At 56.1% G+C, this 26,196-nt stretch overlaps 8 protein-coding genes across 8 annotated transcripts; all 8 read left to right on the top strand.

The window, feature by feature from the left end:
* Positions 1 to 556: 556 nt before the first annotated feature.
* On the top strand, positions 557 to 5,707 carry JKF63_00289 (uncharacterized protein; the record flags this gene model as incomplete). The annotated part of the gene is made up of 1 exon (XM_067896341.1): positions 557 to 5,707. One exon carries the CDS (start codon positions 557 to 559, stop codon positions 5,705 to 5,707), a length of 5,151 nt encoding a protein of 1,716 aa, XP_067752498.1.
* Positions 5,708 to 6,776: 1,069 nt separating this feature from the next.
* Positions 6,777 to 7,190, top strand: JKF63_00288 (uncharacterized protein; the record flags this gene model as incomplete). Its single annotated transcript, XM_067896340.1, has 1 exon — positions 6,777 to 7,190. The coding sequence occupies one exon, from the start codon at positions 6,777 to 6,779 to the stop codon at positions 7,188 to 7,190; it is 414 nt and encodes a 137-aa protein (XP_067752497.1).
* A 769-nt stretch (positions 7,191 to 7,959) lies between these two features.
* On the top strand, positions 7,960 to 8,373 carry JKF63_00287 (uncharacterized protein; the record flags this gene model as incomplete). The annotated part of the gene is made up of 1 exon (XM_067896339.1): positions 7,960 to 8,373. The coding sequence occupies one exon, from the start codon at positions 7,960 to 7,962 to the stop codon at positions 8,371 to 8,373; it is 414 nt and encodes a 137-aa protein (XP_067752496.1).
* Positions 8,374 to 9,611: 1,238 nt separating this feature from the next.
* JKF63_00286 (uncharacterized protein) lies at positions 9,612 to 10,394 on the top strand (the record flags this gene model as incomplete). Its single annotated transcript, XM_067896338.1, has 1 exon — positions 9,612 to 10,394. The coding sequence occupies one exon, from the start codon at positions 9,612 to 9,614 to the stop codon at positions 10,392 to 10,394; it is 783 nt and encodes a 260-aa protein (XP_067752495.1).
* A 3,181-nt stretch (positions 10,395 to 13,575) lies between these two features.
* JKF63_00285 (uncharacterized protein) lies at positions 13,576 to 13,854 on the top strand (the record flags this gene model as incomplete). The annotated part of the gene is made up of 1 exon (XM_067896337.1): positions 13,576 to 13,854. The coding sequence occupies one exon, from the start codon at positions 13,576 to 13,578 to the stop codon at positions 13,852 to 13,854; it is 279 nt and encodes a 92-aa protein (XP_067752494.1).
* Positions 13,855 to 14,768: 914 nt separating this feature from the next.
* On the top strand, positions 14,769 to 18,206 carry JKF63_00284 (uncharacterized protein; the record flags this gene model as incomplete). The annotated part of the gene is made up of 1 exon (XM_067896336.1): positions 14,769 to 18,206. One exon carries the CDS (start codon positions 14,769 to 14,771, stop codon positions 18,204 to 18,206), a length of 3,438 nt encoding a protein of 1,145 aa, XP_067752493.1.
* Positions 18,207 to 19,304: 1,098 nt separating this feature from the next.
* JKF63_00283 (uncharacterized protein) lies at positions 19,305 to 22,520 on the top strand (the record flags this gene model as incomplete). The annotated part of the gene is made up of 1 exon (XM_067896335.1): positions 19,305 to 22,520. One exon carries the CDS (start codon positions 19,305 to 19,307, stop codon positions 22,518 to 22,520), a length of 3,216 nt encoding a protein of 1,071 aa, XP_067752492.1.
* Positions 22,521 to 23,370: 850 nt separating this feature from the next.
* On the top strand, positions 23,371 to 25,188 carry JKF63_00282 (uncharacterized protein; the record flags this gene model as incomplete). The annotated part of the gene is made up of 1 exon (XM_067896334.1): positions 23,371 to 25,188. The coding sequence occupies one exon, from the start codon at positions 23,371 to 23,373 to the stop codon at positions 25,186 to 25,188; it is 1,818 nt and encodes a 605-aa protein (XP_067752491.1).
* Positions 25,189 to 26,196: the final 1,008 nt, after the last annotated feature.

Raw genomic sequence — 26,196 nt, 5'->3', positions numbered from 1 at the left:
TTCTCTGTGGCTATCGCTTCACAGCTCATCGCACATGGCGGCTATGAGCCTCAATGTATACGTGGAGTCTCCCCTTCCCCCTCCCTTCCTGTATGTTGTGTTGGGTGGGCCGTATCGAAACAGAAAAAGTAATGAGAGCGATGCGGTGTGCTGTCGGGAGAATCGCCTCGCCGCTTAGAACAGAGTGCAATTGTCAGGGCGGGGAAGAAAAAAAAAAACTGCGTGGAGTAGATGAGGGGGACAGACAACTAATATATATATATATGTATATATGTGCATCAGCGGTGTTTTCCCCCATTTCTCTTTGTGCCGCAACGGCCCTCCCTCCACCCACCCCAAAGCCCCTCAGGACGTCTGGCAGAACTCAGCACACCTTACCCCTTTTTTTGTTATATCTATCCTACTCTTCGTCTTTCTCACTTTATCACGCACCCACATGCACTTGTTCTTTCCCTCCACGCCCTCAACTGCTGCTGCTGCTGCTGCTGTGTGTGTGTATGTAAATCGCAGCGCACAGAAGAGCGCGTGTTTTGTGGTGAACCTACACAACGCGCACATGCAATCTCTAAACGACGGCAGCAATATGACGGATCTGCTTTCTAGAAAGGAACGCCGCGAGCAGCGGCGGCGGGCGCTCGGAGTAGACTGTGTGGACTGTCTAACATGGAAGGATTGGGTACCTGGCAAAGAGTACACGCGCAAGATCCTTGTTAAAAACATCGACCGCGACTCGCGGACGGTTCAACTTTCACTGCCAGCGAACCGCAAGGTCTTCATGACACCGTTTCCAGAACCAATCGCACTGAGCAGTGGTGTGTCGCATGAGATTGTCATCATCTTCCGCCCCAAGGAGTTGGTAGAGCTGCACGACGCTGTGACCATAACGGTGGAAGGCCGTGGCTCCTTTCAGGTGCGACTAGACTGTCTTACGCCGTACGCGAAGCTGCAGCTGCCGTCCAACCACGACTTTGGCTACTGCCCCGTCGGCACCACCGCGCACGCGCAGGTGCAGTTGCGCAATAGCGGCACCGCCCCGGTAGAGTTCAGCTGGGAGGTCTCAGCGCCCTTTTGTATTCTGCCCAGCCACGCCGTGCTTGATGAGGGAGACGTGATGCAAATCGCCCTTCTCTTCACACCGACAGAGGCTTGCACAATGGTAGCGAAGGCTGTGTGCCGGCTGACCGGGACGGATAAGGTAATCGCAACCCTCAAGGTATCAGGTATCGGTAAGCACCCATATATTTGTTTCCAGGACCCAAGTGCAGAGGAGGGAACGTTGGCAGTACAAATGGAGGCACAGCACAGCAGCTGCAGCAAGCTGATCCACTTGCGCAATCCCTCGCCGGTGCCCGTGTCTGTGCGGATTAGGCGCGTAGACCAAAACCTCGTGTGTGCATTCCGCCTCTCCATCGAAGGCAAGGTGGAGGTGAAGCAAAACGATCCAAATGACGACGATGCCATCATCATCCCACGCGGTGGAGTACAGCTGGTGCGCATCCACTACACCCCCAGCAGCCCCGGAGCGATCAACTTCAATACCTTCCAATTCAATTGCGCACATGGCAACTCGTTACAGTTGGAGCTAAGTGGAATGACGCTTGGCCCGCGTGTGACGGCGTCGAGCAGCACTTTTGACTACGGGGCCGTAGATCTGGAGCACTTGCCCACGGTGAAGCAGCGCACGCATCACTTAATACTGCGAAACACATCCACTACGGATGCAAACTTCGTATGGATGAACACATCGCCCGGGGCAGCCTTTTTGGTGGAACCCCACCGCGGTGTCGTTGCCGCACAGTCGAGCCTGCAGGTAGCCATCACCTTTCAACCGACGCATCCCATCCTCTACTACCGTCGCCTGCACCTGCTCATAGAGGGCGCCAAGGATGCGGTGGTGGTCGATGTTCTCGGTGGTGCCTACACCAGCGCTCTGCGGCCGCCAATGCTGACTCTCAAAGACGTCGAAGCGGCGCGACTGCGGATGGAGCGAGGTTTAGGACTGCTCACACCAGAGGAACTCGCGAGCGTCGCCGCGGCAGCCGCAGCAGGTGTTGAGCCGAGAGGCAGCGAAAAAGAGAGCGGTCAGCAAAAAGGCCTGAAGAGCGCCGCGACTGCTTCGGTATTACGTACATGGCGACGTATCGAGGAAGAAGTCCGCAGCCCCAGCGTTGGCATGCGTGAAACAAAACGCAAGCTGCGCGTGCCGCTGTGCAACTTGGAGACCCCCAACGGCAGCGTCTCTATCGACACACATTTCGGTATCGATGCAAAGGCTCTCTACACGTTTGGCGGTGCCGGCAGCACCGCTAACGACTCGCGTGGGCAGTTGGTGACAATTATGAACACATCCGAGGCGGCGGCTGTGGCCACCTGGAGCCTGCCTGCGGCTCACTTATGTCCGTACGTACTAGTGCCCGCGCAGCAGTTTGTTCCCCCGAATGGCTCTGCTGTCTTTCAACTTCAATGCAACAGCGCCGTGAATGACGAGCTGCCGGCCGCATGCACGCTGGAGTGCTATGTGAACTATGATTCCATGTCCGCCTTCTACCTGGCGCCGGATGCGTGTGTGCTGCCACCACAGTGTTTCACGGTGACCTGCACGAACTCTGTCATTGGCACTTCAGCTTCCGCCAAGCAGGGGTCTAAGCAGCAGCACCGAGGCGCATCGAGTCAGATCAGCTGCCCACGGGAAGTGCGCCTGCCGGCATGCTGCCACGGTAGCTCTTCTTACCAAGTGATAGCACTTCAGAACAAGGCCTCCACACCGGTGCGCTACGAGGTGACAGGTATTACGCTCAATCAGGTCAGTGCAGTCGTCGCGCCACCGAACACGACACCTGTCGCACAAGGGTTAGAAGGATCACAAGCTGTGGCTCAGCAAGGGGCCGTCGACATGGGCGAGGCTATCTTCTCGATGTTCCCAACTGAGGGGGTAGTGCCAGCTCGGGGCCGTCACCTGCTTGTGGTGAAGTTCAACCCCAGAGACACGGCCCAGTACGCGGCGACTGCCGCATTTTTGTTTAACGCAAATCGGCCGAACTCCACCACCACCTCTCCCGCGGACACTATGCGCCTCTCCCTCTTTGGTGAAGTGTGTCTCCCCCAGCTACAGTGGCACAAGGCCGGCGCGAGCTTGACAGCGCCGCTAGACATGCTAGCATTACCTCTTACTTGCATTTCGGGCGAAGCACCGCAGAGCGTGTGGCTCCGCAACCCGACGGTGCTGTCTGTGCAGTTCAGCCTCGTCCCGTCAGCAGAGCTTCTCGGGGTCGTCCGCATGGAACCCGAGCGAGGGACAGTGCCCGGTGGCATGCGGCTCCCCGTGAAGATCTTCTTTAGCCCACAGCAGCCTCGTGTGTATGACGGATTTCTGTGGCTTTATGTCCAAAACAGCCCAGAGGGAATCGCAGCAACGAAAGCAACACAGCAGCAGTACTGTCAGAGACTGCGCGTGCGCGGCGAAGGCGTCCGCGCCGATGTTGAGATGGAGCCTCGGATTATCGACGCCGGTGAAGCTACCGACACTCGAGAACAGCAGGTCGCCCTCACCTTATACAACAGCGGCTACTGCGATGTGCAATACGATGTGCGTACCGTGATGGTGCACACCGGTCAGTCAGGAACCGCTGCTGCAGTGGTGCCGCGCCTTCACAACAGCCGTGGTGTCCTTCCGGCGCGCACTCACACAACAGTGCTGGTCGCTGCCCAGCCTGCGCCAGGCCTGACGGAGTTCATTGTTTACGCCATCGTTAGCGGCCTCTCCACCGTATTGGCGGACGTGCCGAATGCGTCTACTGTCGAGGAGGCAGAACTGCACCCCCACTGCCGGTGGCGTCTTCGGGCTGCGCACCCAGCAGTGCAGGTGGTGGACGTCGACTTCCCCGGCGTGGCGCGACCTCTGGCCTGGCAGCAACTTAGCCTCAACGCCATCAACGCGCAACTTGCCACGGATGCCTTGGAGCCTGCTGACAGCAGCAGTGGCTCGAACGCCTCGTTCCAGCACTACGTCAACGGACTGGAGCCCATTTCAATGGATCTTGGCGTGGCGCATGTCGATGACAGCGCCGTGCGCCTTACAGTGAGTCTTAGGAACACCGGTGACTGCCCCGCACCGTTTGATGTAATGCTACCAACACAGCATGAAGCGAACAGAGAGCATTGGTGTCTGGAAAACACGGAGCTCGAAGATTTGTACTACATCATTCACCGCGGACTCCTCACAGTAACGCCGCAGCAGGGCAGCATTGAGGTTGGGCAGACAGTTAAGCTTGAGGTGTGCTACGTGCACGAAGAGGTGGGTGTGCATCGATTGCCGATGGTGCTGCGCGTAGGCCGCGGTGGGCGACGAGTCGCCGTTGTTCTTGAAGGGCGCACGCTGCCTCCCGAGGTGCGTGCGTTGGACTTCCACCACGAGAATGTTTACGAGTTGATGCCTGTGGCCCTCGGTGATATGGAGCCGCCGCTGCAGTTCATTACGGCGACCAATCCGTTTGATGAACCTGTTGAATATTCGGTTGACCTGGCGACGCTGGAGGAGCACACGCGAGAGCACTACGGCTTCCCTGTGTTTCAGTGCGTCGACCCGCAGGGTACGGTCTCGCCGCGCGGCACAGTCCACATCGGCTTCTACTTTAGGCCATTGGAGGTAAAGGAGTACCGAGTGAGCGTGCTGGTTCAGGTAGCGGAGGGAGAAGGCTACTACGTCGATTTGATTGGCCGTGGCTATCACCCACGCAAGGCGCCGGCGACCTCAGTCATGCAGTGGATCGACAAAGCGCTGATGCAAATACCCACCGCGCCGCCGGCGCTGGGGGCGCGCGCGCCCGCTGCACTCTTATCCAACGACGTTTGCACGCTTGGTGCAGTCCCGTATTTCGCTCTCTGTAGGCGCACCTGCACACTTCACCTCGCTGCCGACTGTCTGACAGCCATGCGCTATACCTGGCACGCCTTTCACCCACAGCGGGGGGATGCACAGATTGTATTGCACCCCTCCGAAGGCGTCGTGCAGCCCGGGAAGGAACAAATGTTTAGGATACTCTTCTACGCCGGTAGTACCAGCCAAGTGCTGGAGCGGCTTATGACATGCACCGTCATACCTTGCGCCGCGTCGCGTGACGGGAAAGAAAAGCGGCGCGATGCTACTGGAGGCCACCTCGCTCGCCACGCCGCGGCAACGTCACGCCCTAGCTCCAACTCTTCGCGACATGGTGGCAGTGGTGCTGTCACACTCAACCTGCTTTTTCAAGCGCGCGTGATGCCGCGAGACGATTATGAGGCGCTCTACGGATCGGATAAGCTAAATGTGGCCTACACTCCCGCTCTCTACCATAGTCACCTTGACCCGATGCTCTCTAGCGCACCATCGACGGCCGCCTCGCAGACCACCGCAAGCCCCGCCAGCTCGACAGAAGTGCGCTTTGTGAAAACGATAATGGACGAACTCATCCGCAACGTGGTCACTGCACCCGCCGTTCAGAACTCCTTTACAGCCTTGCTCGCCCCTCGCCATGTCACGTACGCCAAGATGAAAGTACTGCATGCTGCAAAAAAAGCCAGTACCCAAGTGTTGTCCGCCACACCGCCGCAAGCGGCAGCAGCAGCAGCAGAGCCGGGCAAGCAGCACGCCAGCAGCGCTGTGGCGACAGAGGAGGTACTGGAGGAGCTTCTCCGCAACGCGCTAGCCGAGGCTGTCGCTTCCGTTTAACCAGCTCGGTCTACGGCACATCTTTCAGGAAAAAAAGAAAGTTGATGACGGGAAGAAGAGGAAAAGGAATGAGGTAGGGGGAAGAATGTTGTCACCAACCACACCCTTCTCTCCCCCCTCCTCTTTTTTTTTGTTCCTGGGCTATCCACGGTGGTCTTTTTTCTTTGAGTGCGCCTCTACAGTCTCACTTTTCGGTCCTCAGTTCTCGGTTTGATGTAAAAGAATGCCCCCCCCCCTTTCCTCCTTCCGCCTCCCAAGGACACAAAACACACGCACGCACACACACACACACACACGAAGCGCTCAACATGTACAGTTTATTGGCACATGAGACCCTGCTCCACTGTGCTCCCCTCCCCCTTTTTTATTTTTTGTCTCCGTGTAGAAGCACGTGTGAGCCTATTGGGTGTCTGGTGTGTGTATGTGTGTGTATGCGCACGCTCAGATAGCTCCTGTTCTACCCCCTCCACACACACACACACACACACACACCTCGCACCCCGGCGGTGGTAATGGTGACTCCGTCTTGGCGCGAAGTGGTTGTTGAAAGCGGCTGTTTTGTCGCAGCGTCGTGGAGAAGGTAAAAGAACTCCAGAAGTGGAAACATACGGATCATAGGGTCGGGGAGTAGACCTTGACCACCACGTAAAAATGCAGGTGTCCTTCCTTGACACGCTACCAAAGTGATAGAGAAGGGGGAAAGAGACTCCTCTGTAGTGTAGATCGATTGTACGATCTTGATCATACCAACAGAACGCCCCCCCCCTCCGCTCCGACTCCAATGCTCAGCGTACCGTCCACGACGGTGGAACCGTACCTGAGCTGGGCAAGCGAAAGTCATCTGCAGTTGTGTCAATAGTATCCATCTACCATTGATACTCCCGTCCTCGTCCCAACCTCGCGATCATTCCCCTGCCTCGTCCTCTCAAATGCACTACCCCTTCTTTTCTACTTGCTCTGCCTCCGCTGCCTCGCCCCCCTCCTCCCGTACCACTCATCACTAACCACACCCACAAAACATGCCCTCGGCTCACGCCCGCACGTGCGACAGAGAGATACAGTAGGAATCATGGTCTTCCAGAAGAAGAAGGCGGAGGTGTCAGTCCGCACCTCCCAGTTCAAGGTGAACAAGCTGCTTAACCGCAAGCAGTTCATCGTGGAGGTCAACCACCCCCACTGGTGTGGTACCGTGCCGACTCAGATGATCCGCAAGAAGTTGGCCACCCTTTACAGGGTGCAGGATGAAAACCAGGTCTCCCTCTTCGGCTTCAAGACGAAGTTCGGCGGCGGCAAGACGACCGGTTTCGGCCTGATCTACGATGACCTCGCGTCCCTCAAGCGCTTCGAGCCCAACTACCGCAAGGCCCGCATGGGTTTCGGCAAGGCTCGCCTGCCGGCCCGCAAGTCGGTCAAGGAGCGCCGCAACCGCAACAAGAAGCTGCGCGGTAAGGCGAAGGGCAAGCAGGTGGCCAAGAAGAAGTAAGGTGCGGTGTCGTAGCTGTGCAGCCGCAGACTCTGTGCCTCACTACTCCACTCTCCCTCACGGACATGCACACAGCCCACCGGTTGCAGCAGGTTGCTTGAGCCACCAGGTTGTTTTCATTCGCTGCTATGTCAACATGCACCGTTAAGCGTGCTAAAGGCAGCAGTGGAGTGTGCTGAATGGTGCGAGTACATGACGGGAGTGCCTGTGCGGAAGACTGTATCCACTGCGCCGGCGGCTGTCGTGACCAACACTGGGATTCCTTTTTTTTCTGTGACTTCTCCCTCTTCTCTGTTCTCTTTGTTTTTACCTTTTTTGTCGCTTCATTTCAACTCATCCCCCAAAAAAAAACACAAAGCCACGTAGACGTCCCGCATATCGAGGGCCGCGTAGTTCGTGGCCGCACCCACGCCTCAGAAGTTGCCGTCACGAGAAGTCTGAGACAGAGGGAGGTAAAAAAAAAATAATGTGTATCAGAGAACACAGCAGGGTAGCCCGCAGGGACCACATGCACGTAATACTCTTGCTGGTCCGTCCCCACCACCACCAGCTCATTCCTCAAAGGCGTCGGTACCTCTTGTGACGGTTATGCGCCTTCCAAAACTACGAGTGCCGATGTAGTCTCTCAAATGCACTACCCCCTCTTTTCCACTTGCTCTGCCTCCGCTGCCTCGCCCCCCTCCTCCCGTACCACTCATCACTAACCACACCCACAAAACATGCCCTCGGCTCACGCCCGCACGTGCGACAGAGAGATACAGTAGGAATCATGGTCTTCCAGAAGAAGAAGGCGGAGGTGTCAGTCCGCACCTCCCAGTTTAAGGTGAACAAGCTGCTTAACCGCAAGCAGTTCATCGTGGAGGTCAACCACCCCCACTGGTGTGGTACCGTGCCGACTCAGATGATCCGCAAGAAGTTGGCCACCCTTTACAGGGTGCAGGATGAAAACCAGGTCTCCCTCTTCGGCTTCAAGACGAAGTTCGGCGGCGGCAAGACGACCGGTTTCGGCCTGATCTACGATGACCTCGCGTCCCTCAAGCGCTTCGAGCCCAACTACCGCAAGGCCCGCATGGGTTTCGGCAAGGCTCGCCTGCCGGCCCGCAAGTCGGTCAAGGAGCGCCGCAACCGCAACAAGAAGCTGCGCGGTAAGGCGAAGGGCAAGCAGGTGGCCAAGAAGAAGTAAGGTGCGGTGTCGTAGCTGTGCAGCCGCAGACTCTGTGTCTCACTACTCCACTCTCTCTCACGGACATGCACACAGCCCACCGGTTGCAGCAGGTTGCTTGAGCCACCAGGTTGTTTTCATTCGCTGCTATGTCAACATGCACCGTTAAGCGTGCTAAAGGCAGCAGTGGAGTGTGCTGAATGGTGCGAGTACATGACGGGAGTGTCTGTGCGGAAGACTGTATCCACTGCGCCGGCGGCTGTCGTGACCAACACTGGGATTCCTTTTTTTTCTGTGACTTCTCCCTCTTCTCTGTTCTCTTTGTTTTTACCTTTTTTGTCGCCTCATTTCAACTCATCCCCAAAACAACACAAAGCCCCGTAGACGTCCCGCATATCGAGGGCCGCGTAGTTCGTGGCCGCACCCACGCCTCAGAAGTTGCCGTCACGAGAAGTCTGAGACAGAGGGAGGTAAAAACGAAAAACTTGATGTGTATCTGAAATAGGGGGAGGGGGGCGGTATCAGAGAACACAGCAGGGTAGCCCGCAGGGACCACGTGCATGGTTTGTGCCTACAGGTATCCTGGAACGTCCTCGGACAACAACAACGCTCAGATTTCGGGCACAAACCTCCCCTTTTCTCCGCTTTCAACGTATTGCTTTAATTTTTGATGACGATGTTACACGCCCTCGCGCTGTTGTTTTTTACCTGCTCTCTCTCCTTCTTCTCCCCCCCCACCCCCCCACCCGCAATCCCCACCCGCCAGAAAGCTGCTTCCCAACCACTTCCCCCATTCTTTCCTAACCAAGGGCCGTACTGCCCTCACTTTCCCTCCTCGAGGTACACAAGGAAAGTGTACCTTCAATTTATAGTATATACACACACGCTTGAAGGCGCGAAGGCGCACAACTACAAGGGGGTCACCTCTTTCGTTGCTGCACTCGTGCCTCTTAAGAACATACGACTACCACCACCGTCTCTCTTCTCCCAAACGGCCCTCCCCGCTGGGCTTAGTGGGTTGCAGAACGAACGGGAAAAAAAAGATAAAAAGCTTGAACGGGTTCGAGCTGCGGTACTAGACCTTTTAAAAAGGGAGAAGTCGCTCCAGAGACACTGAGTTCCCTCATCGGGCATCATGAAATCTGCGAGCAGAAAAGATTGATTGTCCTCAGCCTCGTCATCTGCCACCAAATACACATTTGACAGAAATCCCCCTTATAACCCCCCAGCGCACCATCCATTTTTTTTTTTGCGCAACAATGTTTCAAATGCCTGCAATCAACAGGGACTCTCGGGACCCGCGGTGCGAGGCCGGTTGTCTTATTCCGAAACCTCCGGCCCAAAGTCCCTACGCACCCGCGACGCCAGAGAGCGTCAAGAGTGTAAGCTTCGAGTGGAATCGCGCCTGCGACATCTACACCATCGAGGGCAACAGCGTTCGGCACAAGGGTGGTGGCGAATTGCCATACCGCCCTGTAATTGGCAGCCTTGCCATGCAGCCGAACACAGGCAAGTATTTCTTCTCCTACCGTGTCAACACTGACAACTGTCGCATCGGCTTCTGCAGCAACAGCGTCTACGCCACCGATCATGAGCTGCGTGACCTGGAGTTCGGCAAGGGTGTTCTGTTGAACAAAGGGACGAGAGAATCGCTTCAGGACCAGGATGCGCAGCAGCAGAGCTTTTTGCAGACAATCGGTGCTGTTCCTCTGCCTCTTGGTAGGCGTTGGGAAGCCTGTATGGATCTTCAAACCTCGAAAGTGTTCGTGAACGGCGCAGAGACGCACAAGTTTTGGCGGCTTTTCGTGCCTACGTGTGGTGGCGTTGCATCCTTCGTAGTGGACACCAACGCCGGTGCTGTGCAAATGTTCATGGACGGCAAGTACGTTGGCATGGTAGTGGATGAGCAAAGTGGAATGAAGGGCAACACTGTGTACCCCTGCGTGGGCATCTCCGGGTGCGACATGGCCAATCGCAGTATTGCGAAGGGATACATGGGTGCATTTGTCGATCCACCCCATCTGTTTGACTGCCTCTACTAGTTGCAGGCCGGCGATGCTTGACCTTGCGGATTCTGTGTTGTTCGCTTGCTCCCCCTCCCTGTTGCTCGTGATTGTATAATCACTACCCGACGCGTGGGCCAGACCCTTGCCCCTCTATGCTGCTCTCTCCTTTTCTCATCACTCTCCCCCTCTCCTCACCCAAATGGCGAAGGGAACACACCTCGTCGTGCGGTACCAAGGGCTTGTGACACCATCCTTCGAGGAAGCTAAGCTGCAACTCATCTCCTCGCCGATGCCGAATCGCCTCTGGTGATAAACGGGTCGGGTGCTCAAAAAATATATAAAGAGGGGCCAGAGCGATGGATTGCTATGGATTTTGGCGCCCAGATGACTGGGTTAGTTGTGCCACAGCGTCTGTGTACCGCTTCTCCACACCACATGATGAATCTGTGGCCAGGAAGAGTAGCGTGTGGCGCTCGATTGCTGTGGTACAACAGAGCGAATACGGGGGGAAGGGGGATATTCTTCACCGCACTTCTCTCGATCCTCCTCCTCTCCCCCCCCTCCCCACCCACCGTGCATTCTTCTTTACCTTTCCTAAACTGGGCGTGTGCTGGGATACGCAAAAGAAAACATTCAAAGTACGCCTGTTAAAAATTTTATGTAACGCATGGCCTCAATGTGTATGTGCGTACTTGGGGGAGTGGGGGGGGGGGGGGGGGGCTGTCTTCGAGTGTGGCCCTCATCGCAGCCAGTAGGAACCAATTTTGTGCGTGTGTTGGTGAAAGTTCCACCGCCCCTCACTGTGTTTTCTCTCTTCTCCCCGTATTCTACTGTTCTTCTCTCTGTCTCACTGCCTCGAGTTGTTTGAGGATGTGTATTTTTGTGTGTCTGTTTGCGTGTTCTGAAAAGCCTTCTCGCCATCTGTCGGTGTAACGTACCCCGTACCGCTCCGCTTGCTTCCAGTCTCTTGTTTTGCCCTGGTGCTCTCCTGTCGCTGTTCAACTTTAGTTGTCCGGCCGAGACAACCACTAGATTCGGAAGACATGCATGCAAACTACGCCAATATATATGCATGTATATGTGCGCACATGTGTAAATGTGTATGTCTATCCAGGTGTACGCAAGCGCGTTAACGCACCCCCGTTTTCGCCCCCTCCCCCTGATCCCAAGTGACAGCACGCACCTGTGTAGTTTTGGGTGGAGTGTGTGCGTGTGTGTGTGTGTATCTGTGGGTCTCCTCTCTCCCAAATATATACACACACACACACACTGTTGATTCTCTGACACGCTCTCCTCCTCGCCAACCCCACCCCCAACTCCAAGCGCGTACGGAAACGTGTGCGCCTCCAACGATGGTGGAGTGCTCTTCACATCCGCTGTCACGCTTCCCTTTTCCAAGTAGCTCATGCTACCTCGTTGCAGATCACGGGCGGCTCATCACTTGGTACCCAAAACTCACTTGAAAAAAAAAACAGACGGGAAACCAAGCTTACAGAGGTGAAAGCCACCGCTATTGACATTGCAGCGATGGCACTTGCGTCCTGCAAACTACACTGCACGCACGCACTGCATTTGCAACACTTTGAATGCAGTGCGCATGCAACAAGAACGTCTAGTACCCTGTGCACCCTTGTCGGCTTCGAAATTCCAAAATGAGGGGAGCTTACCTCACAAGCTTAAACATCTTCATGCAACATCAGCCCTCTATGTCCTCATCGTCTACGTGCTCTGCCTGTTTCGCCTTCCCCATCTGCGTTTTCTTCCACCCACACACACACACACACACACACACGTGCGCGCGCGCGCGCGCACGGACAGCGTGTCTGTGCCGGTGGCAATACACGTGTATGAAGGAACTTGTGAGTTTCTGGGTATGTGCGCATCTGTCCCCATACGACTTGGGGCAATGTGTGATGTCTACGCTGATGAATGAAGATCACATTTCCAAGCGGAGAGGTCGGTTTCATGTGAAGGGAGAAAGGGAGGGGGGTGAAGGTGAGGTACGGTGGGGAGCAGTTCAAAGAGGAGTCCGCCTCCCTCTGTCTCTTCCCCCTCCCCTGCTCCACTCTCTCCCCTTCTCCTTTCCCTTCATCCTTCATACCTTCGTCGCTAAGTGCAGTGATCTGAGATGTTTTGTGGTTGCTCATGTCTGTCTACGTAGATGTGTACCCTTGTGTTAAGACCCATGCGGTGCTGCTAGATGGTTCCTGTGTTGACGCTTGTTTTTGTGAAAGTGTCGGTGCTAACGCACAGTCACATCACACCTCTGTGTTGCCCCCCCCCCCCCCCCAAAAAAAAAAACGATATGTGTATATATGTATATATATGTATATATATATATTTATATATATGCCCTCTTTTCGTATACATGGTGAGGAACGATGCGCTTAGGACACCTTTAGATACGCTCTGGTACACACGCGCACGCTCACATGCACAGTTGTGTCAGGCGCCTGGGGGGATACGTGAATGAAAACAAAAATCGATCAAAAGTCTCGATTCATCTGATGCGTACGAAATTTGAGGAAGGCTGGAAACACAGCGTCTTTTCTTTGACAGGGGCAAAGGAGGCACGGCAGGCAGTGAGGGCTGTGACAGGCAGCTCCATTCCGAGGACTAGATAATTTTGATAGTTGCTGGGTGGCAAATTTAAGTTTGCGTGGGAGTACAGCGCTTCCTCCTGCAGTTGCTCAAGCGCAACAAGGTCTTTGAATTCAAAGGTATTCTTCGTGCATGCGTGTGTGTGTGTGTGTGTGTGTCCTCACAGGGGGTGTCGACGGCACCTCTCGCCGCTTCTTGCATCACTGCAAGGTAAGTCGAGCATCTTGCGCGCGTGGTGGCGTGGGAGGCACGAGCGTCTGACTGGACGGTGACTCGCATCTGTTCTTCTTTGTGGCGGGACCATCCTACGGCTCTCCTAGAGGACGACACTCCCATGGATGAGCTGAGGTGTCTCTCTGCCTCATTGCCATGTATGGACCTTTCAGGTCCACCACTTTGCGTTTCACGATCCTCGTGTTCCTCTCCATTGGGCCCCTCTTTTCCCCGCAACTGGCACCTTTTCGTATCGCCCACGCTTAGAACCACTCCCTCAGATGTGGACAAGAACAACCTCGCCTACTATCCATACGTGGTACTACTTCTCTCGCCCCTTTGATTGACTTGCCATCAGAACGATAGGAAACTCAGTGCAGACCGCGTCACGACGCATACATTCATGAGCACCGTAGCCGAACTGCAAGCTCAACTAGATGAGCTGCGCAGCCGCAATGCGCAAGAGGTAGAAGTGGCCAAGGCCACACTTTCAAAAGTTCAAGAGGACCTCAACTACATTCAATGGGATACAGAGGCCCTCGAAAGGGAGGAGGAGGAGCTCTGCAAGCAGCTCAGCAAGGGTAGGGGCATCGATACCGCGCTCCTCACGAGTAAGCACACTGACATCATCGCTCAAGTGATTCGTGCCCTTATAGACTGTGACGATAGCAAGTGTCGATGAGGGAGCGATGGATACAAGGCGCGATGCCGCAACGAAGCTGGCATCCCCTAACCCCCCCCCGTTCCCCCTCGTCACTTTGCTTCCGAACCTCCATCCCGCCCTTAGTCCCACTCACCCCTCTCCCTTTGAACCTGTGTTCCTGTTTCTGGGTTGACGTATGCCTGTCGCTCATCTGCCTCTGTGTGCTGACTACATGAAATACAACAAAACCCCTCTACGCAGAAACAGAAGGAAAAGAGAGAGAGTGATCCTCTGGTGATCTGTCCTTCGTGGCTCTCTGTGGGACACAGCGAGAACAAAAGAGGCTCCTGTCACACTTGCCGTCGCATCTGTTGACAGCAGCCGCACACCACCGAGGGGGTGGGGGCGCTGTTCCTACCCTTTTTAACCTCTCATGCCCCTTGCATTGATCACCCAACTGCACTTGTTACAAAGTCGCCTTGGATCTCCTCGGTCATGTTGCCTCTCATTTGCTTTCTATTGGTGCTATCGCTTTGGTTGTTGGTCTCTCCACAGATTTGTGGTCAATTGGCCCGTGCGGTCACGCATATATACCCCACCCCACACCCGCCTCAACGTCTCTCCGTGCAGTGAGTGTACACGGCCACACGGTAGATCATCATTTTCGTCAGACCACGGAAACGGCCGAGGCCCTTGCGCGCGCACACACACCGGCAACTTCGACTTTTTTGTGGTTGCGTCATCCTTTGTGTTCTTTTTTCTGCGGTTTCATGGAAGTCGGTGCAACGACCACTAGCATACGTGTGTGTCTGTGTGTGTGTGTGCTCACGTAGAAACATTGATCCGCCTTTTCTCTCGCTCTTCTACTCGGTAGAAATCTTTCACCACTGCCCCCAGTCTCCCTCCCTCGCACTGCCAATTCCCTTGACACTTCAATCGTCGGCAGAGCAAGCATGGGTAGTGGACCGTCGGTGCAGGAACACCTGCAGAAGTGGGAAACCGCGCTCGGGGAACTCGAGCAAATTTCATCGCTCAATCGACGCATCATGGACCAAGACCGCATCTACGGCAGTGGGGCCTCCCCGAACGACGTGCAGAAGGCCACGGATGACGAGGCCACCTCTGACCGAGGCGGAGCTCGTCGGCCATCGTCGCTTGTTTCCTTCACCCCTACACCGACGACATTCACTTCTGAGCAGGGTGTTGGTGCTCCCCCAGGGAACTTCCATCGACAGAACCGTATCGGCGCCTCGGCAACTGGCACCGCACCGCCACTGGAGAGCCGTACTGGCTTTGGCTTCATAGTTTACGGTGGCGCCTCAGGCCCCAGCACTGTGACCAACTTGAACTCTGTGCACGGCAGCGGCATCGCGTTATCCGGCAACGTGGCAAACGATATGACCAACAGAAGCGCAGGCTCTGCCTCAGTGGGTCAGCAACAGCCCAAGCACACGCGCCAGCAAGTCCTTGAGATTCGAAAAGCACGCATGAACCTCTTTCGCAGCTACGAAGCCGAAAACCCAGACGCTCTCGTTGATCTAATGCAATGCAACCACTTCGGTGCGGCAGCCGTGGCCCTCTCTTACCTCCTTGGTGGTGAAGCCAACTGCAAAGACCGCCGTCGTCGCGTCACACTAGAAGACATCTTCTTCGCCACGCAATCCCCGCTTCACATGCTACACTCCGGCTCACCGCATCTGCCTATCATGGCAGACATCATTCGCGAGTTCCTCGACGTTGATAACCGGTTCAAAGGTGATTACAGTCTGGAAGCGGTACACCTTGACGTGTCACCAACAATGGGGCAGGTGGAGCTCGGCCCGAACGAAGTGGGTGACCGACAGACCCGCTTGCAGCTGCCCGAATTCCAACGCCTCATCATGCAGGACTGTGAAGAAGAGACACAGGCCATCCGTATCGTCAACTTCGATCCGTATGTGCTGGAACAAGAAATGCTTTTGGACGCCTTTGAAGACGAAGATGATCTGAACTCCCCACTAGCGACGTCTGTACTAGGGCCGAAGCCGCACCACGTAGAACGTCAACACTCCCCCCGAAACGAGGGTGCGTATGCGGCTGTCGTCGATGTTCGCAACGCCGTTCAGCTTATGGTGACCATCGCCGAGGGCGTCGTGAACGACTCGCTGCATGTGACGCTGAGGGAGGTACCCGTGGCGTCTCTCTTCAAGGCGATGATGACCGCCAAGGAAGGCCACCGCGCGCGCGGCTTCATTCGCGTGTTCAAGAAAGAACTGAACCCAGAGTTCACCACGGATGAGATCAAGACGTTCTGGACCCCAGAACTGTGCAGTGGTAAGGTGCTCGGAACGACGCAGCTCGGTATGGACGCCTTGGCCATCTCTCACCACATCAGTCCCCACATTGTCGGTGTAGCGTGGGCAATGCACCTATTAGGTGGTGTTCGCCCCGGAACGCACGGGTACGGCAATGGCCTGCCAGTCTCTGACATTATCCGCACCATGAAACTGCCGGCCGAGGTGTTTGTGGACGGCGTGCTACCGCTAGAGCAAGTCTACGAATACGCCGCCGGCTACGTGCAGCTGTCGCAACGCGACATGGACGTGCACCTTTACCCGGTTCTCACGAAGATCTTCCGTGAGGATGCAGTGCCGACCATTTCGGTCTTCGACCTCGAGTCCATCCTCATTCGAGTCAAGAACGCAAACACCGACCCGGAGTGCCCAGAGCACGTGATGGTGATCATGTACAACGCGTGTGTAGCGCACAACGTGCTGTACATTGTGGAAGATCCGCAGTGGTGTGTGCTGGCCGGCTACGATCAGGAAATGCAAACGGCCCTACTGATAGATGCCCATCCAAAGACCTTTTCTCGGACCTGGTCATGCCCTCTGGATCGCCTGCACAAAGCAATGACCGGGAACGGGTACCTGATCTTTTCGAAGCGTAGCACAGACCCGACGTCGCGGCGCGTTGGTGCCCCAATCACCGTGGCCCCCACGGTGGAGAGTCGACTAGAGCTGGTGGATCGCCAGCACAAGCTGGGTAGCGCTTGGGAAGGCAAGACTGCCTTTGCCATACCAAAGGCGTTCACGTTTCCCTCTTTGCCGGTCATGCCGACGATGGTGGCCATGACGTGCACCCGACTCGGCGTCCCGACCACGTTCGACGACGTAGTGCAGCGCCTTCCGTTTGAAATCCCCGCCTTGGTTATTCGCAACCTGACACTGGAAATCATGCACGTATGCCTGACGCAGTACTTGCGTGTGATAGGGCTACAGGACGAGGTCGAAGTGAAAGCGTATCACGGGGAAACCAACGCACACGGGCCCGTCACCCTGCAGCTGCCGCATCTCGAGGAACTCATTCAGACATCACTCGACGGGAACCATGCCCTGCTGCTTCACTTCGATGCCAGCCACTTGCTTGTAAACGGGGCCTCGCACCCGTTTGGTAATATTGGCATGGTCGTCGGCTATGATGCGGAGCTTGGCAGCGTGCGTGTGGCAGACACGAACCCCAACAGTTTCCTGCGCGAGTGGTCAGCACCACTCCTGGAGGTGTTCCAGTCATTGCTCGACAGTGATGTCACGCGGAAGCATCGCACACGCGGTGTGCTGCTCGTGTCGCGGATTGCCGTTACTGGAGGCGCCGTGGCCCCGATGTTTCCACCGTCGTGCAGTCGTCCTTTCCGCCTAGACCTCCTGCCCGTTCTGAATGTCTTCCTCGTTAGCCCCAGCCCTCACTTTCAAGGCATGTCCTTCGCCTTCTCGCAGCTGGGTCACTACTACAGCCCGGAGGAGATCTTCTACGAAGCGTACCTGAAGACGATGGATGATCAGCGGCGGCGCGGCAGTCAAGCCTTTGCGTGGCGTGATGTCGAGGTGTCACTGTCGATCATCAACAAAAACATCGACGCCTCGTTCATGGCAGAGGGGTGCCGCAAGTTCCTCGAGTCGCGAAATGCACATCAAAGCAGCACCGAAGAGACCATCTCCGTGCAGGTGCTGGAGGACATCGATGTAGACGATGAACTGGACGAACTGCTGGAAAAGTCCACGCAGTCTCAGGACACAGTCCTTCTGCTAAACTACGACGTTCTGCGCACCCGCCAACTGCCGAACTTGGGCCGCAGTGTAGCCACCGTGAAGAGCTACAGCAAGGAGAAGCAGTTGGTCGAGCTGTGGGACGCCGAGTACGCCGTCTTTGGTCTCTCCTTTATCGTCACAAAGCAACAGCTTATCGAAATGGGCGATTTGGACAACATCGGCTCTAGCCCTTACGGCTTCGTACAGTTCAAGCGGGTTTCGGCCGGCGCCGCCCCCAAAAAGCTGGGTCTTATGCCCGCACCATCCACGCTGGAGGAGGAAGTGGCGCTCGAAGCGGAGGCTGCCGCAGCCAATGCGAAGTGATAGTAAGGAAAAGTCGTACGGGGTCTCCTCACCACGCCACCCTACGTACCGTCCCCCGCCCCCCCCAAAAAAAAAAAAGAAAATGGCAGCTTGGTGATATCATGACCCCCACTCCCCTCACCCAGTAGACTGGCAATGATTGCGGAAACCTGGAGACGCACAAGCGCAGTGCACACCACCACACGTGTACCTGTTCGCTCTCTCACTGACCTTTGAAACGTATCGTGAATCGGCCTCCTCTTCATGTAGATAAAGCCGCATCAGCGACGGCACCACCACAGCGTCGCCGCGAGTACGTACTTCCCTCTATTGACATTCGCTTTCGCTGGATGTGGTGTATTTTTCCTTTTTGGTTGCTTGTTTAAATAGCCCCCGTCCTCTCTGCAGTGAGTTCTTCTTTTTCTCTGTGTGTGTGTATGTGTGTGTGTGTGTGTGTGTCGCTCTTTATTGGGCGGCCTTCCAATGCTATGAGCCCCAACCTCGCTCTCCGGAAGCTTTGCCGCCTCCGTTCTCCGTTTACACGCACGCTCCCTCTCTCTACAGCCCAAACAAGCGATCAATGGCATGCGAAGGACGAGAACACCAGACGAAAGCGCAAATATATATATATATATAGTCATGGAAAGACAGACGCCATGTGCGGGAGAGAACCCGTCACCCCACCCCACCCCCTCCTCATTCCGAAACAGGGCCGCATGCTCATGTTCATGTTTTCCTCTTGGCACACTCTCACCTGCCTCACTACTTCGTTTGAACACATCTACCCCTAACATCTGACTACTGGACCCACTCCTATATTAGGTACACGGCTCTCCTCCTCCTCTCGTGTGCGCGATTGCGCCTTCTTTTTAGGGGTAGCACAAAAAAAATTTTTGCTTCGAGGCGCAGTTAAGTTTCCCATTTTTCGTGCATTTTTTTTTGTTGTTGTTAATCTGCTTCGTCTACTATCACTACCACCCTTCTGTAACGCACAAGCAGCTCCGCTTCTGTGGGAGTGTTGCACTGAGCACCTCGGCCACCCCAGCCCACCCCCCCCCACGCACACGCGCACCCCATCCCCTTGCTCCCAGAACGAGTGGTGGAGAGAAAGGGAGAACAATGAACGCTGGTAGCGACAATGTGGCGGCGGTGGATGGCAGCGAGGACGACATTGCCGAGCAACAGAACATGTCCTTTCTCATGAAATTGCAGGAGCTGTACTGCAAGACAGTGCTTTACGAACAGCTAGAGCAGATAATGGGTCACCCCGCCACACAAGAAGAAAGCGACGGCTACCTTGACGACGTGGAAGGGCTCGTCGAGCTCTACTGCGCTGAGAGAGACACAGCCAAAGCGACGGAGCAAAACATCCTGAACACACTCTCCGCCGCCATCAATGGCGGGGCTGGGTCAGACGAGGAGCCCGACATACCCATGTCAAGCATTCAGCAGCTGTACCGCGTTCTCCACGATTGCCTCTCAAAGGATACAGTGGAGACAGGACTCGCCGTCGGGTCATTGCTGCTGGCCGATGATGCCAAGCGCAGTGCTGAAGAGGCGGCCCGCCTTGCGTACCAGCAGCGACAACGTCATATGCACGGTGGCGTTGACATATCCAACATGTCCACGTTAGCTACCGAGCGGAAGAATGCCATGAAGGTCTCGCCGGAGGAGATGTTTCGTCTCGCCCAGCATGTCCGTAGCGGTCTTGCCGATGAAGCGGATCTGCTCAAATTGCGCTCTGAAGACAACGAGGAGGAAGGTGGCGGTGGGCAAGACGTGGAGCTAAACGACGAAGAGCCTCGCTTCCTGCGCAACATGGGCTTCTCCTCGATGCTGCACCGTCGCATTAACTATCGTGCACCCCTGCCGTCACAGCTGCTGCGTGACGCCCAGACACCGCAGCACCGGCAAGCCATCTTGGACAGACTCGCCCAGCGCCAGCAAGGGGACTCGTCAAAGCTGAACAGCATGGAGAAGGCAGCCCAGATGCAGGAGAAGATCAACATGGACCGCCGAACCATCGCCCGCAAGACGCAACGCGCTCAGCAGCCATCGCGGGAAGACATCTTTGGTGTGACAATAAGCGGTCGCAGCGGTGGGTCGGCCTTCGACGAAGACCGCTACGGGCGAAAAGGCGGGATGTTGGAAAGCGAAGAGTACTCGGCGCAGCCCACCCTTCTTCACTCAGAGCTAAGCACCCTGCCGGAGGAAGGCGGCTTTCGACCGCAGGATCTGCCGGCAAAGCTGGCGCCGTGGATGAAACACAGTTTCGGGAACAAGCCACGCTTTGGTCTACCTGAGACACTGCAGACGATACAGGAACAACGCACCTCCTTACCGATATACGCAAAGAAGGAGGCTCTGATGAAATTTGTGGATGTACACCAGGTCACCATACTTGTTGGAGAGACGGGCAGCGGCAAAACGACACAGATTCCGCAATACCTGGCGGAGCACGGGTACGCCGATCGAGGCATGATCGCCTGCACGCAGCCCCGCCGTGTCGCCGCCGAGACACTGGCCATGCGTGTAGCTGAGGAGTACGGCTGCCGCCTTGGTGAAGAGGTCGGATACACCGTTCGGTTCCGCGATGTTACCTCATCGCTTACAAAGATCAAGTACATGACAGACGGCATGCTGCTGCGCGAGGCGCTGCTGGACGACAGCTTCCAGCGGTACAGTGTCATTATTCTTGACGAAGCGCATGAACGCTCCATCAGCACGGATCTTCTCTTCGCCATTGTGCGGCAGGCGCTATGGAAGCACAAAGAACTGAAGGTGATGGTCACCTCCGCTACCCTCGAGACGGAAAAGTTCTGCGCCTACTTTGGCGCCTCTGATCCTTTCCGGATTGAGGGCCGCACGTTCCCAGTGGAAACATACTACCTCACGAACCCCACAACCGACTACGTGCGAACTGCTCTGCAGACCGTCATGATGATACATTTGCAGGAGCCCCCAGGGGACGTATTGGTCTTCTTCACCGGACAGGAAGAGATAGAGCTGGGCGGGGAACAGCTGTTTCGCTGGATGGAGATGCTGCGCCGACAGGTGAGCACGCCGTTGCCCGACTTGATGGTGCTGCCCCTCACAGCCACCATGCCTCAGGAGGTGCAGTCGAAGGTGTTCGAACCGACACCACCCGGGTGCCGCAAGGTCGTGCTGGCCACCAACGTCGCCGAGACGTCTATCACGATCAACAACCTCTACTACGTCGTCGACAGTGGCTTCTGTAAGCAAAACATCTTCGACGCCAGGAATGGTATCGATCAGCTTAAAGTGACGCCGGTTTCACAAGCGCAGGCGATGCAGCGCTCCGGTCGTGCGGGGCGTATCGGGCCTGGTAAGTGCTACCGCATCTATACAGAGGATCAGTTCACTAACGACATGGTGCCGGAGACGATCCCCGACATCATGCGGACAAGCCTCTTCCATGTCACGCTGCAGCTGAAGGCTATGGGGCTTGATCTCCTCAACCTGGAGCTCATGGATTGCCCCCCGAAGGGAGCCATTGTGTCGGCGCTGGAGAAGCTGCGATATCTTGAAGCTCTCGACGACGACGGACTGCTCACGCCGCTAGGAAGCCGCATGGCGCAGCTCTCCATAGACCCCTCGCAGAGTAAAACGCTCCTCACCGCTGTCGACTTGGGCTGCAGTGAACCAGTCCTCACAATTGTGTCGATGCTCGCTGTTCAGAAGCGTGGCGTTTTCTACCGCCCTCGAGATCAACAAGAAGCGGCTGACGCAGCGCGGCGCCAGTTTATGCAGCCGGAGGGCGATCAGCTCACGCTCATGGCGGTCTACGACGCCTGGGTGGAAAACGGAATGTCTGAAGACTGGAGCAAGCATAACTTCCTCAAGCACCGCATGCTGGTCGAGGCGCGCGACACACGCGACCAGCTCAAGGAGATGCTGGCTCGGCGCAACCAGCACGTGTCACACGAAAATGACACAAACCTGGATGAGGTGCGAAAATCCATCACGGCAGGGTACTTCTTCAACGCAGCGCGGCGCGTCGACTCGCACACACGCTCGTACGTCACACTGTCTGACAGGCGTGAGGTGTACGTTCACCCCTCCTCGGTCCTCATTGACGATCCACCCAAGTACGTTCTGTACGACGACCTCCGCATGACCAAGAGGGAGTACATGACAGAGCTGCTGATGATCGAGCCGAAGTGGCTGGTGGAGCTGGCACCAGCCTTCTACGCAAAACCGAAAGAAGGGCGGCTTACCAAGGAACAAGCTGCTGAGCGATTCACGCCGATTCTAAAGTCGTGGGAGACAGGAAGCTCCTGGCGTATCTCACGCCTAAAGAAACAGCGGCGTTGAAGGGATGCGACATGAGAGGGAATCTGCGCACAACCCTGGAGGAAAAAAAAACAGATTTACTCTTGCAGCGACGTCCTCTTGGCGCACTGCAGTGGTGGTGCTCTGCGGATACAGTGTGCATGTATAATGTGTCTTCACCTCCTTGTGGTATTTCTTTGTTTGGTGGAGAAGCACTGCATGTGAAACCCCCCCCTCCATCATCACCATCATTCCCGGAGGGGGTGATAGTGTGTGTGTGTGTGCGGGGGGGGGGGGGAGGGAATGACACGTACGCGGGGCGTGCATGCAATTTTGATAATTGGGGGAGAGACATTGGTTGTATAGGCCACCTTGTCGGATTGGGGCACTGAAGCGCCCAGATGAGTGCGCGGAAGGAAAAAAATGAAAGAATTGGAATGCCACAGGTGCCGTCTCGAGACGCTCTTGCTGGGTCCCTATCCCTTACGTATCGCTCCACGATCTCATGCAGAAAAATGACTTTCCCGTGCTTCACCAGCGCCTCTTCTCTGTTCCTGACCCCACCCCACTACCATTCCCACCTTCACCACCCAGGGGCACCAACACGCTTTACAGGGCACCTCGGCCTCTCCTCCTTCCCCCCCCCTCCCAAAAAAAAAATTTTTATCTGACGCGCCACACGCACACACACACACACACACACACACACTTCTACTTCCCCCTTCCCTTGTTGCTTACCTTTAACCACCACCTCTCTGCACCCCCCCCCCTCTCTCTCTCTTCACCGTGCTGTCGACGAGGCACAGTGCCAAGGTCTGACAACGGCGACGGTGTGTTCCCCACTCACTCTTCGTGTAGCGCGTGCAAAGAACAGGTGAATCAGATAGCAGCGATGTTCTTCATCTACCCCACTCCCCAGTACCCGCGTCAGGTACTGGAGGCTGTCTTCAAGTCCCTCTACATGCTCGCTAACCTCGCCCATATGGTGAGTTTGGTCATCCTTATCTCAGAATTTTACACCCGCTTAATAAGCTCGATGCCGTCGTACTACACTAGCCGCGACCTCGTCCTATCCGACAGTGTCGTAATGGTCATGGAAAATTGCATCTATCGTGGAAGCATCCATCTGGGGAACGTCCGCGGTACAGTGGAGGTGACAGCGGGCAACATCGGCTATGGTTTTATGACGACGGCGCAGTACGTGACGGCGCTTTTCGTGCTCGAGTTTTTGCTCTTAGTCAACAACATGCTTATTGCGATGAACTACGTTAGCGGCAACCGCCACATTCGCATATTTAGCGTGCACGTTCCTCTCTACCACATCACCGTCACGCTGACGCAGATGTACTCCGTGGCAATCGTCGTGTGCGTATGGTCCTTCGATGGAAACCGGCGGTTTTTTCAGCGCGCACTCGAGTACTGTGCTGAACAATTGCGGCAGTCCCACCACGAACAGCTGCTGGCAAGCGAGTTTGATGGCTACACCATATTTTCGACTCCTGTGTATTGGCCGTTCGCGGCGACGTGTGTGTCCGAGTTCATTTATCTCCTTGGGGTGATCGTGCTATGCTACTTCTCCAGCGACGAGGCGACCGTTCTGCTCTCCGAAGCGGACAGCCCGTGGGAAATGCGCGGGGTTCTGTGCAAGACGTCCAAGCCATTACTAAAGCTGCACACGGCACAACGAAACGCCATCATCGAAGACACGCGCAACGCAATCAAGGAGGGACAAAAAGTGCGGATTGTCCGCTCCTACCAACTCATCACGGAGGAGGCCTTCGAGGCGCTTGTTCAGGCAATGCGAGAGCAAGTAGCACGGGCATTGAAGGAAAAGCAGTTTGAGCAGCTGAAGAAGACCTTCGGTGACGACGATTCCAAACTAGAGAACATGGGCTTTACGTGGAGGGGGGATCTAATGGATGCCCCACTCGACGTGAGAGGTGACTCCGGAGACGCATTAGACGCCGGCGTCGAATCCGGGCCGGCGGATCAGTTCTTCAACGTTCCTTTTGAAGATTACTTCACAGACAACGGGGCAAGCAACATCAGCTTCGGGCACCCCGGCGAAAGAGGTGGTGCTGTTGGTGAGACCGGGGCAGTCTACAGTGATAAGCCTTTTTTGATTCACGAGGGCGGCCTCGGCGGCGACGACGGCGTCGGCGGCGGCGGCGGCATCCACGGTGACGGGAACGGGGTCGTCACGCTGGGCCTCGCAGATGACGGCGGTGCGGCCCAAGATACGTGGTCGCCACAAGAGGTCGCGCACGTGATGGACGGTGTTGGCGAGACCCACCACCCCTCGCAGTTGCAGTCACACACTCAGCATCAGAGTCGTCGCCGACACCGTCACGGACGCACCAGTGACACGCGGGAAGACAACGACTACCGAGTGGAGCCAGACCCGCGTATGCCTTCACAGCAGCAGCAAAGAGACTACGGGAGGAATGACCTAGATGACGGAGATGCGGATGGGAATCCCCCGAACTACTACTACGCGAATAACGATATGATGTATGTTGCTAGTGACACGGGAGGCGGCGGTACCGGCCACCCCTCCAGCACCGGCCGTGGCACCAGGTTAGATAGTACGAATAGCAACTACCCACCCAACAGACGGGGCAGCCGACAGCGGCGACAGGGTCGTGGACGACAAGCAGCGCTAGAGCAAGAGGATGACGTAGCCGATGAGCTCTCCGACGAGCTCGCTTGAATACGCTGGTACTATCAAAGCAAGGTCGACCTCTGGGACTCCATTCCTCCCCTTCCCTGATCGAGATGTTTCTGATTCATCTGTTTTTGTTGCGAGTTTTCCCTTCTTTTTTATATAAGTGACTTCTCTCCTTTTTTCCCCCAACTGTCGTCCCATGTGAGCTGTTTATGTTGCCTCCACTCTTTTTCTTTTGCTTTTTCTTATCCTCCTCTCGCTTCCCGCCTCCTCCTTTTTCCTGATTATTAGAGAGGTACACCTCATAGCGTGACATTCGGGGCTCGGTCCTCACTCTGTGAAGCGGACAGGCAGTCCCTCCCCCTTCCCTGTCTGCCTCCCTCTCCCCCGAAAGAAAAAAAACGTTGGATCGCCCCCAGTGCTGACAACTCGCGTTGCCTGTGAGACGTTTTTGTTTTTCGAGGAGAAGGGGCACAGCGAAGTGTCGCCACGCATGCCGCGGCGATCAGCTCCCGGATGGTGTTGCGTCGCCGCGACCTGCGGTGGAGCGCCCCTTTCTGCCACGAGTATTGATGGCCAAGCTACTAGCCGCCCCGACCGGGCACATCTGCCCCCGGCCATGGCTGCCCGCGGGTTGGGGTGTCTGAGTGCCATCCCGGGGGAGGGGAGAGACACACCAAGTGGACACCGACACTTTGGCGGTGGCTGTGGGAGGGGGCGGGGTTTGGGGGCAGGGGCGCCGTGCTCAGCTGACTGGGCCGGCACCGCCCCAATACCTATGCACCGCTGCTTAATACGACGCGGAAGACTCCATGCCGGGTCTGGACAGAGTGTAGTGATTGACGCATGTGTCATGTGGCTGAATGGACTCGCTTTAGATAGAGCTTCCCCCACCCCTGCTTATTCTCCTCTTCGTGACAGCGCCGTCACCGTCGCGCGTGTGCGGGAGGGGAGAGCATTGCGTTCGTGTTCCTGCACAGACGCACGGTACATTTCTTTTTGGTTGCTTTTTTTTTTGAAAGGGGGAGGGTAGTTGTGACTCGATTTGCAGTC

The sequence above is a fragment of the Porcisia hertigi genome, chromosome 36 (assembly GCF_017918235.1).
Source record: "Porcisia hertigi strain C119 chromosome 36, whole genome shotgun sequence".
In the NCBI taxonomy this organism is placed as follows: Eukaryota; Euglenozoa; class Kinetoplastea; order Trypanosomatida; family Trypanosomatidae; genus Porcisia; species Porcisia hertigi.
This window is presented reverse-complemented; position numbering and strand designations above follow the sequence as displayed.